The sequence below is a fragment of the Parambassis ranga genome, chromosome 15, assembly GCF_900634625.1.
Source record: "Parambassis ranga chromosome 15, fParRan2.1, whole genome shotgun sequence".
Lineage (NCBI taxonomy): Eukaryota > Metazoa > Chordata > Actinopteri > Ambassidae > Parambassis > Parambassis ranga.
Genome location: NC_041035.1, coordinates 2,742,099 through 2,754,706, shown reverse-complemented (window position 1 = coordinate 2,754,706; position 12,608 = coordinate 2,742,099). Strand labels below are relative to the sequence as shown.

Sequence of the window (12,608 nt, the reverse complement as noted above, 5' to 3'; positions counted from 1 at the left end):
GAGGACTGCAGATTATCTCTGTCTCTGACTCTTCTTCCCCACCCTTATACAAGCAAGCCCTGAGTAATGACTGACAGGAAGAAAAGATGAGTCAGGAGTAATAACACTACATCCTGTCAACCTCTTTTAAAAATCTCTTCAGTTATTGTACATGCAGCCTCTACTTATTCACTTCTCTAGATCTTTTAATATCTCTTCCCTGTGCAGTGGTTCTTGGCATCCCTGTGTCAGGTCCAAACCCCTGTCTCCAGCGCACGGTGCTTTGTCTGTGGCTTTCAGCTGTTCACGCCAGATAGTGGAGTAAAGCCAAGCAGCCAGAGGAATGTTTTCTAAACCTGAGAGGCAGGAAAAACCGCTGGATAAGACGACCCGGGCTACCTAAACATTCCCTAATAGGTGCAAAAATTAACTATTAAAGAGGGACCTAATATGATGTAGCGGTCAAAGCAGAATGCCAATGGAAACTGGTTTTTAAAATACTGCCAGAATCATATATAGACATCCAAGATTTGAAGTCTAAACATGGTTTGCCCAATTCCCTTTGGTGGGAAGATTATTTCCAAAAAGAAATAAACAAGGAAAAGAGTGGCAAAGGAACTCTGGAGAGGGAGAGTGAAGCTTTTCTCTTTTAAGGAACAATCTGAGAGACAAATGTAAACAAAAGGTTCCAAACTGCACCACTGGGAACACACATTAAATCTTATTAATGTTTACTGATGGAGTTTAAGGTTTATTCAGGTCAGTCAATTTTACAAAATATAAAACTGTCTTACAATCTTGCCTCTGTGCCGGGGAGACATGTTTTCTGTTCAAATTTGGTACAAATGTTCTATAGACTCAGTGAGGATGTGACTAGATAAGGTAGTAAAAGGTCAAGTCTAATCTGATTTTTTTGAGCAAGATCAAAATCTCAGGGGCAGCTGAAACAATCTGGTGGTCAAGGTCACTGCATCCATTCATTTTTAACCCACTTTGTCCTGTACTATGGGGTCATGGGGGAGCTGTTATCCCAGCTGTCAATGGGTGGCAGGGTACACTCGCCAGGCTATTGCAGAGTTAATAGACCACTTGCACTGAAAAAACAACTTTTACACCAAAAATGTATCTATGCCTGCATGTGAACACCGTGAAAAGATTTCTTCTAAAGATGAAAATGATTTAAAATACTCCATAAATTATACAAAAATGACAAGTTATTGCCATAATGTCTTGCCAGGAGGTGACACTAATGTACCTCAACGCGGTGTACTAACCCTATTTAACAGGTTTAGAGGAATGTGTGCATTGAAGTGACAAAAAATTATATGGAATTAAGATGCAGCAAGCATGTCATCAGTGTAGCAAATTAGTAAACTGAGTGAAGGTCCATCCACACATCAGTAAGTGGCTAACTCTGTCACCAAACAAAGTAAGCTTTGTGTACTATGGTTTCTAAAGTTTAATGAAAAAAAAAAAAGGAAAATAATGCCTCCCTGCATTACTTAATGCAAATGTCCTGAACCGAACAAAACACACAACGCGAACCAAGACATGTGCAGATGTTTTTTTCCCATGCTTACTCAATAGTATAACAGAGCACAGACATAGGGACAATTTCAAACCATTTTAAAAATTCTAATCTTCCAAAAGAAGACTAGATAAATCAGCATGACTGTAAGACTACACATCTGGTGTGTGCAGTAACAAAAAAGATCTTGCAGAAAGTTACGTTATTAAACGTGACCTGAGAAGGGGAAAAAAAAGTATGGAGGACAACAGACGTCATCATTCATACGTGTTGTTATATTTTGATATGTCTTGCGTTACATTGTTGGTAGTGATTACAAACTGGGCCTGAAATCAAGCATTACACTTCTTGTGTGTAGCCAGCCTAATGGAAAGCTACAGCAACATACTGTTGAAAAACCTGTCAGGATGCTTCTGACACTGCAGATTTTTAACTGTTTACCTTTCCTTTTAGTCTGTTACTTTGCAGAGCCATCTTAGCTAAAGCCACAGAACTAAATCCTCTCCATTCATACACCGTCAGTGGACTGATGAATATCTGAACTTTTTGATTACTTTGTTACTGTTTCCAGCTTTATGCAAGTCATCAATTCTTCATCTGAGATCTCTTTCTTTGTGAGGCACAAATGATTCTTGTGAATTACAAACACTAAAAGCTGTTCCCATCAATGGTGTTGGAACAATAAGACATTAACCCACATCTGACTCCAGCTAGATTTTTATGATGTCATTCAGAAAACCTATACTTTTTCTAGTCTACACTTTGAATGCTGGGATCATCATCAGGAGGTTGCCCTTAAAAAGTGCTTGGAAAAAACACGCCTCTTCAAAAGAATACTTGACAGCTGATTGCATAAACAATCTCCAAGTCATTATCTATATCAAGCTAACTTCAACCAATCAAATTAACAAATCACTGAAGAGGAAACACAAACCAGATCCATTCCAAGCCATTCCAGATCTTTGAGTGCTAGCTAGTAGCAGTAAGTGTACTAGGAGATCATTGTTGCAGTTTTTGTGTGGAAAATATGTTTACAAAATAGAAAAATATCAGTTGCTCTTCACTATGATTACCTTAAGCAGTAACAGGGCACCGACTGGTCGGAACCAAGCGTTTAGCCACAAGCATACCACTTGAGGCCTTGTTGGATAGCTTTGTGTATGCAATCTCTTGTGAGCACTGAGTTCCGTGGACCAGACCTAGACCAGAAGCTTTCCATCTGAGAGTAATCTCAGGCTGGGCCAAGTGCTGTGTCCAATCAGTCATGTGTTCCAGGACACAGGTCTAAGCAAAAATCCATCTTCATTGTCCAGACAGTAGTATGGGAGGCAGCAGTGGATGAATGCAAAAGCCTGAACTACACAAACTAGTTTCTGAGAAGACAAAGCACATGGTCGCCTGGTGCTCCTAGCAATGGCTGAATGCATACATTTTCAACAACCAGGCTTCCAAAGAGTATATGGGATTTCAAGGACGGGCTCTCCAACAAGCCATAACGTTCTTGGACGTTGCTGACCTAAGAAATATATCACAAAGAAGGATTTCCATCTAGGTTGCAAAGCAGAAGAGGTAAAACTGGAGGGTAGCGCAGCCAGGTGTTGTAGCCTGAGGCAACTTTGTTCATGTCTGACGCAAGACTGCATCTGGCACTGTAATGTTTTGTTTGGCAGTTCCATAATCAGTTCATTATGTGTTGCTTTTAGAAGAGACAAGAAAATGCAGAAAAAAATAAAATAAAAAGAAACTGCTCTAAGTGTGTGAAATCACAATTTCACTGACCTGAACAGCCATTCAGACACTACCTGCTGAACTGGCCAAAAGACCAGCTGGTGATTGATTTATCAGAGCCACAAACTGCTGAACACATGGCAGACAGTAGCATACAGCCTAAAGACACCTGGCGGCTGAATGCCAGGTTGGCATATCAGGGCCCTGAGGCAGAACACTGAATGTGCCACGAGACCCCTTTGCTAAAGCACAGAGGAAGTTTCATTCCTGTTTACCTCAGTGAATTTCAGTATGTTTTTAGACAGGTGGCACAGATTTGTGCTTCAGGGTTGAATATGTGTTCACAGGAAAACTGTTGAGCAATGCATTGATTTCTGACAGCATGTTCTACACCACTTGTAACATCAAAATTTCAGTGACAATGCTCACAGCGGCAGGTCCCTGGCCACAGCAATGACAAAACATTCCTCTGAAAGCCTTCTATTACTTCACTTCTACGCCTCTGTAAGTTTGCACACATTGCTGGCAGATTTTGTTGATCGTGTCGAGCATATGGAAAGGGAGTCAGAGGGACATCTCAGACAAAACACAGACATCAATCAAACCAGAGAAGGAAAAAAATGTCAGGATGAGATTCATCCAAGCAGCAAAAGAGGCTGGAGAGAGATTTTCAGAGAGGAACGATAGTGTCAACACTGAAGTCAGGAGGTAATTTCGTTCTTTCTGATGTTTTCCATTGCACTGCAGTGACTTCATATGAGCCATGCGAGGGAATAAAACTTTACAGGCCTCTGAGGGAGGGTGCAGTGGAGACACTGAAGTCAGCGCTAACTAGGAATGCATATTTAGGCTAATTTGTAATCATTGAGGACCTTCGGGCTAGTCATAATTTCTAGACATTTAATAAACATTACAGGCAGATGAGCCAAACGTGGCTGTAGCCTTGGATTAAGAAATACTAAAGGTCCAAAAAGATTCCATGGATGGCAAAAATTGAATAACAATAGCAATTTTTCTGTGTATGTGTATGCATGTGTTGTGTGTTATCCATGAACAGGGCAGTGATTTAGAAAGAAATATTGACCGGAGTTATGTTAGGCAGCTAGTGTAGTGTACAACATAGCAGGGCCACCCTGAAAGATTTTTTCACATTATGTCCTGGGTTGGAGGGCATTGAACAGCTGGCTTTCCAGGGTATTTAGAACTTCCATCTTGTCAAAAATATTGTATTAGCAACTGTAGTTTTAAAGTAAAATGTCTTATATCACAAACTATGGAAAAAAAACACAGAGGGGCTTTCAAAAGAAACTTCATAGACAACAGGATGAACCATTTTTCAGTCGCTGTCCATCACAAGGTTTGTTTAACCTATCAGATCAGCAAATCACCAAAGAAGAAGCACAATGAGCAGCTAAGGATCTTCGAAAGCTAGCAAGTAGTAGTAATCTCTGGCATCATTGCGAGGACAAAATAGACGTGTGGGTTTGCGGTCTCACAAGGATCTGGCTGCCTTGCAATGTCACTCAGAGTGTTTTTATCGGTGTAAGTCCTGTATGGCCAAAACATGTTTGCCTACAATTAAGCTGACCCAAGATTTAAAGATGTGCCAGAAATCCCTGCTCTGATTGTACACTGTCATGGCCTCCTTCTTCGGTCAATGCGGTGATGGCAAGGTGATCCTTTCTGACCAAGCCTTCAGTCAGTGCCAGGCCTGCTAACATTTGTCTGAGATTGTCTTGGCAGTGTGGGAGAGCTGTGGGATAGGGAGACGGGGAATAACTTTCCCAGATGTGGCACCAAAGCCAGCTGCTGACAGGCCGTCTGTCGCGTGGGACAAGGCTGACAGTAGGGTTGCGGGCTTCCTGTTTTAGATGAGCAACACGTCTGATACTTATACAAAGTGCGGTGCTGACTGCATGCTGGGCAAAAACCAGCTACGTTATTCCTATAAATTTAGGCTTGAAGGGCCTGCTATTTGTAGATGCTGTTTACACAGCAAGTGGTACACACTGACAGGTGTTGTGAAGTATTTGACAGGGATTCTGGTGCAAATGTTATGTTGGGCACTACACCAGACACACAACCACTCTCCTTCATTATACATGTCTAACTCTACTTATATAGATGTGTGTGGGATTTTGTCAACCTGTTGGAAGTAATTTTTAAAAATGGTTGTGTTTCGACTTTTGTTTTTTTTTCAGGACTTCCAGAAGTCAGCATTTATATGTGGGCACTACATGGATTAGGGGTGGGCTGTCATTATGGGCCCTAAAGGTTTTTCTGCAGGTTTCACACTCTTTCTCTCTTTGGATTATTTTGTTCACGTTGAGATTTAAAGAGTAAGAAAAAAAAATCGAATTTCAGATCCTGTCAAAATGTCTCTACAAAACCCAGATTATATTAATTATTTAGTTCTGTCTCACAGAGGAAAACTTGAAGAATTAACATTAAAAACTCATGGTCACAGTCACCTTTTCTTGTAAAATAGTCGCTGGTGTTTGCACATGTTTATAACCTAGAGGATACATTTCTTCACCATGACAACCCTATGAAATTGTCCACATCATTACTATGCTAAACTATAATATGCATAATTACGTTTGTAACAACTGCACTTACTATTACAAAATCATATTATTTTACAATGAATCATATCAGGTGCACACACAGTTTTGGATTTGAATCCTACTAGACCTGTAAACATATTTTACCACAGATGGTCTAGGCTTACTTTGACTTAGACACCTTCATTGGATCTTTTTTTTAACCTGAGACTAGTTTTAGTTTGTAGTTACACTAGTTATACTGTATGAAATTTAACCAACACAGGCCTGGAGTGTAACTTATAAAAATAAAAAATTACAGAACTGTTTTGAAAAAGTGAGAGACCAGTGACGTCTGTGCGACAGTAAACTGTGTAAAATTGTCAAACCATCTCAAACTCGCAGCCCGCTGGACAATATTTTGTGGGCCCCCTACTTGACATCAAAGTTTAGTGTTAGGACGTCTGAGACGTCTCACACACCTTTTAGCCAATCCATTGCGTGAGTCAACAGGCCGTTTGCAGCAAACGCCTGAAGTTTGACAATGTGATGTCTGTCCTTCATCAACCATCCAGGGGCTTAAAGCACTGGCATTTCCACACCTTTTTGGAGGAAATGGGAGTCTATGAGCATATGAGGATGTGCTCTACTTCTTCTACAAGGTACATTGACTTGAGCAGGGGAAACGTCTTGAAGAGGTTTTTTTGAGTTGAGAGCAGAAGTAAAAACCTTCACTGAGAAGGGTTCCTGTGATTCCGAATGGCTCATGGATTGGCTTTTCTTGTTGACATCACACAGGAGCTAAATGCACTGAACAAGAACTTACAAGGAATTTACAAGAATTTACAGCTCATCAGTGCTACCTAATGACAAAATCAGAACATTCTCTACAAAATGCTCTCTCAAACAAACCTCAGCAATTTCCCAGCATGCAAGGCACTCATGGATGCAAGCACACCATACAGTTGTGAGAAGTATGCTGATGCCATTGCAAAGCTACAGGAGGAATTTGATCACAGGTTTGCAGCCAAAAGGCGCACAGAAATTCAAACTTTTGCTGACACCTTTCCCTTCGATGTGCAAGATGCCCCTCCTGTGCTTCAAAAGAAGAACTTAAACTAAAAAATACAAAGAATGACTGAGTCAATCTAGTCTAAAAGCACCAAATCAAGCACAACATGAATGAAACCCAAAGCTCTACCACTCTGTGTGTCTTGCTACATAAAATAATAATCCAAATGCCCACATCAGGGACATTTGTAGTGACATGACACCAGAAGCAAAGATTGTCAAATAGGCAGAAATAGAAATTTACATAGCATGTACAGTATTTCACATTTTTTTCATATTTTTTTTTGGAAGCCATACATAACGTCAGTTATTGTCTCTCACAATGTATTGGATATGAATGTCTGGAAAGGTTGGTGGCTGCCCTCTCCCCTCTCCATGTGCCTGTGTCCCATTTGTTTGGCTTTGATGTCTGGCCATTTCTATGGCATTTACAAACTGCTAGCTGAAATTAAAATGAGCCGAGGAGGTTATTTTGAAACTGGGTCTGGGTCACTGTGGCCAGGTCTGGGTCTGCTCGAGTCTGCAAAGCCAAACATCAACACTGTTCTGTCTGCTGACCTCCCCATTAATATCCCCAAGGCGGTCCGGCCAGTTTTGGCCGGAGGCACAACCACTTAAACAGCAGTGTACAGATTCTTTGAAAAATATTGGCTTATTCATAGATGGTGAGTCTGATGTTGGAGGTCGGCCTTGAATTTATGACAAACCACAATAACTAACCACAAGCTGGTGAATTATGGCTGCAGTTGATCTGTCATATGTATAAGAGCTGGTCCAGAAAACTATTTTTTTTCTCTCTAAATGGTTGAGGCAGCTCAAAAATGAAAAATGTCTCCTAAAAATGTGAATGCCACAAGCCAACTGGGGCCGTCACAGGAGCTGTATATAGTTGAGGGTCTGAGGAAATATGGTGCATTAGGTGTTTGTCTGTAAATAAGGAACATGGACAGGCCCAGTTCTCCGCATTGGTCTGCTCAGACTTTTTTTGTGTCAGCAGCTATTTAACAGTGGGGGCCACCTTAAACTGTAAATGGGCGGGTAATGTGATGAATAGAGTGGAGACAACAGGCTCTGCTTCCTCTATTCATATCTGTGGAGGCACTTGTTGTTTCAGCAAACTGAGAGGTTTCTTCCTGGATGACACACTTATTTTATTCCATCTCTCCCACACTCCCTGCCTTTGTCTGAAATTGCCCTAAGAAAATGAGACTAATAATTCATTTTCGACAGCCCACAGCAGCAGGCAATGCTTAAGTCTTTATGCCATTACCACTGGAGCTGCAATTTGAGCAAATCCTCTCACTGCCCAACTGCAAGAGTTACATTCTCTCCACATCCTCTCGCTGTCAGCCCAATGTGATAGGTTTTGGCCTGTGTGTGTGCGTATAAATTAGGGCTGAAGGTTGTACTGTTATTTGAAAATGTTTACTTCCAGGAAATGTGTTGCTATTTTCCTAGAACTCCCAAGATTTCTGATAACAGACACTTTAAATACATTACAACTACAGCCTCATTGTAGTTTGCCTAGTACATCCATAACTTTCCACACACGGTAGATTTATATACAGAGTGCTACAGAAATCAGTCATGCATGTGTAAGCATTCAGCACTTCTAGTTCCAGTTCTCTCTTTTTTTAATGTGTTCTGATTTATTGACACCAGTGATAAGTTTGTTTCAATTGCTAATTTTAAATATCGTCAAGGTGTTAATACTGTAGAAGATGACAAAATGACAGCAGCCATACAGCATTCTGGGCTTCCGAATGTAAATAGAACCCTTCGTTGTTCCTATGATAGATGATTATTGACCGAATGTGGCATTAATTTGTGAGGATGTGTTGAAATCGAATCATTTTATCATTGAGTCACAGAGGACACTTTGTGTTAAATTAAAATATAACCCTCAAGGCATCCCTGAGACATATATGACTAACCTTTGACCTCTATCCAATGAGTTTATGATTTCAGTTCTGGCCAAAACATGACATTTGGCCTTTGACCTCCAATGTCAAAATAATTTATTAGTGATTAAAAATCATTGACTGTATACAGACGGACAAAGCTGCTCTGCCCCTGCCTATTTTACAAAAGTGAGGCCAGAATTTTTCATTTATGGGCGGTACAATGTTGGATCCATCTTGGAACCAGATTCTGCACAGTAGAGGTTGAAAGGTCAAGCCTCATTGTGGCTGTTTTCCCAAACACTCTGTGTCACATTTCTGTGTCGAGCCAGCAGCTCAGCTGCTCTGTTGGCCACTGACACAATGTTACTTCCTTCATTTTTAGCAACAAATGAACATAGATCAGCATAATAAAAATTAGGCAACAAGCCATAAACCATCTCTGGGAAAAATGTATTTGAGTAGCTACTTTTAGTTTTTATTCTGTGTCCCATCCACTAACACGGAGGAGGCAAAGTCTATGACCTATACTGCAGGCAGCTACCCAGAGAGCAATCCAGATGTTTTAGTCTCATTTTGGGGAGCTGTCATGCTGTACATCTTTCTACAGTCAATTTAAAGATATTTCAAGGCATTCTTTAAACGCTGCATTCACAATAACCAACAGATGTGTACATGTGTACGGACAGACAGAATAAGCAGATTTATGAACTACACTCATCTGCAACTGATTATGTGGCTAAAGGAAACAAAGAACAATGCAATAGCAATCACTGCTAATATAACATTATCAGGTGATTTTAGACTAGCCTTCATGTCACTGTCAGAGAGAGACATATGACAGGTTATCTAGATCGACCTCAACATGGTCGCTCAAATAAACATCACTGCATTTGCGTCCTCTCGGTTAATCAGGAAACAGGATGTTATAAGTCATGTATTGGATGAGTTGCTTGTCACCATAAAAATCTGATTTTTTAAAAAAATAAATTAAATAGACAGATTCACAAATTTACCATCTGAGCTCCATGCACTGAAGAGTTCCCTGTTTATGGTTATGTGAAGATGTTTTTCTATGCTTAATTCACTCTCAAAGACATTTGATACTATAAACTGGGTGTCATTATCTTACTTTAATTATAGCTCAGTATTATCTAGATCAGAAAAGGTGGACATGTTTTTCATATTAGCCAGGTGATGAGCAGTGTCTGTTGAACAGACACACCGTGGTGTTTGGTGTTCTGCCCAGGGCCTTCTCATCAGAACAAAGACTATGTTTCCCTAAAATGCCATCTGGGAGACTATTAAGAAAAATATTGGAGTCTTCAATGAACACACAGGTGTCTGCCTTTCTAATTATATTCAATCAATTTGATTTGTTACAGGTGAACTCTAATCAAGGTCCACGCTGAGGCTGTACCTGACCACAGCAATGAGACTGCATTCCTTAACCTTTGCACATGTGTACAACTTATTTAGCTGTAATTGTATTGGTATGAGTGGTCAAGAAAAGCTGTGACATGTCATGTTTGTATACACACAATTAAGCAGGTTGTCTTTGTAAAACTGTGAACAACCAAATAACACTTGCATGAGTGAGCAACCAAGATTGTAGAAGATACCGTGACTAATTAGAAGTTATGGCACACTTTTTTACTACAGACTACACACTAGACTAGGACAAAGGTCCAGGTGCATGTTTGAGGGACTATGTCATTCTTGTGACACATCAACAACTGAGGAAAAACCTGTGCAAGCTACAGCAACTGATTTAATTGGTTGACAGAGTCTGATGATTCTACCCTTCACATTAATACATAAATTCAGGGCTGTCACTGCATAAGACCTGAAATATAACCTGCTGTTCTCTGCCAGCATTTATACATATTGTAACCTACTGACTACAAATTATGCACGGTTACCTGTGCAGGTATCCATTGGTTTTCAAATTACACTGTATGCATAAATAAAACAACCTGCAGAGGCTTGATCTCTGTTGCAGTAAGCATTCTGGTGAATCACGTGTCCTGCACAGAGTAACCAGCAGTTCTGCATGCTGTCCATCACATATAATTGTTGAAAAGAATGCAGATCAATGCATGATGATTTTTGCTGCAGTTAAAAATAAAAAGGTGATGTGCAGGACTTACTCACCATGGATGGGGTGGTGTCCCACTGTTAGGGGGATTGCCCTGTCAGGCTGGGCCTGGACATGCGTCTGCGTGTGGGACGTGTGTGTGTGGTAGTACTTGGGCTTTATAACATAACCAGGGTGTACGGGCACGGGCCGGATTCTGGAAGCAAATAGGAGCACAAAAAAAAAAAATTATAATACAGTGAACACATATCACATATCTGTCAAGCCAAAACAAAAGACAAAAATCTTCAAAAGGACTTTAATTTGCAGTACAATACAATGGGCATATTGCAATTTAAGTTAAATGATAATGTGAGCTAACCTTCAGTTACACTATGTTTCATCTTCTGACATATTTTCATTTTTCTCAGAAATGCTTGTTAAAAAACAGGTTCCCATGGTCATGTGAAAAAAAAACTTGATACACTTTTGGTCCAGGTGGACTACTAAATGTAGTCCCACGACCATTTGTTTTAATTCATTTCTACAGGAATTAAAGGAAAACATTTTTCTATATTCATTAATGACCTGACTGAGGTCTCAGTCACTAACAAAAACATACAGACACACACCCACGCAGGTCACTCTACAGTTGTGCGGACACTCATTGACATGCAGCATTCCACATCCCTTTACCCTGACCTATAACAAAACAACTAAGTCCCAAACTTTAATATACTCCTCACCTCAACATGACTTCTAGACATTAGCCTTGTAGCAATGTAATGACCAAACAAACTTTCTTCACAGTTCATAAATATCATCATGTCCACTGACACAAACCAGATGCAGTGAACAGTCAACACACCTGAGCATTCAAGAATGAGCAGAGAGACTGCTTAGAACGCACACATCAGGCATGTCTCTGTCTAACACTGTTTTGTAATATGAAAACACTGACATAGCCCACCTTGACAGCTCAGTATTCATTTAGACTGAATGTTTTGTCCTTTATCATATTTAACTAGTCTGGTACCTGATACATCCTCTGTCAGATATGTAGGTCAGGCACTGCACAGTAGCCACCCACCAACTTTTCTCCCTGCATGCTGCCCATGTGTAAAGACCAGGTTGTATCATTTTTCTTTTACAGCACCATAACTCTGTGAGGCCCTGTGAGGCCAGGTTCAGCTGTATCCCAGCACCAAAAGAATAACACACTGCAACTCAGAAGATGAGAGACAGTGCTCAATCTAAGGGTGAGTATGAGGTTATTCCCCGTTTTTAAATTGTATGAAGTTGCTGCTGTTGTAGCTATCTTCTTTTTAGTAAACGATATGTTTGGTTGTTGTCACTAGTAACAAAGAACCTACAAACCCTCTTTTGGGGCAACTTGTTTTGTCAAAAACAACTAGCGACAAATTTTGTGACTTTTTCTGGGGTTCTTAGAAACTTGACGTGAAAGTAGCCTCCGTGATGCCAATTGGTTCTATGTAATTACGTGCAAAGACTTTTTCGGCACTGACTTGCATACAGAATACATAAAGGTCGCAGTTTAACATGGAGGATGTTCTCCGAGTGTCCATCTCCAAAATTAAAACAGAATGGACCTGCTTTGCTCCATGCACAGTGCCCATCCATTACATAAGCTGAGTTGTTTTGCACGCAACAGTACAGGGGTCAGCAGCGCAAATACACATTCACAAATACACAATTATGCTTAATGTTTGATGTCTATGCTTTTGTCCTCCTGCATGCATTCACTTGTTAGTTCAGTTTTA

The 12,608-nt window shown here is 40.3% G+C and overlaps 1 protein-coding gene across 5 annotated transcripts in view; it reads right to left on the bottom strand.

Annotated features, from left to right (window-relative positions):
• ltbp1 (latent transforming growth factor beta binding protein 1) overlaps nt 1-12,608 on the bottom strand; it is a 119,359-nt gene that overhangs the window by 63,665 nt on the left and 43,086 nt on the right. For all 5 annotated transcript variants that reach the window (XM_028423004.1, XM_028423005.1, XM_028423006.1 and 2 more), the window contains exon 4: nt 10,905-11,044. In XM_028423004.1, coding sequence (XP_028278805.1) covers nt 10,905-11,044 — 140 coding nt within the window. The remainder of the gene's footprint in view (nt 1-10,904; nt 11,045-12,608) is intronic.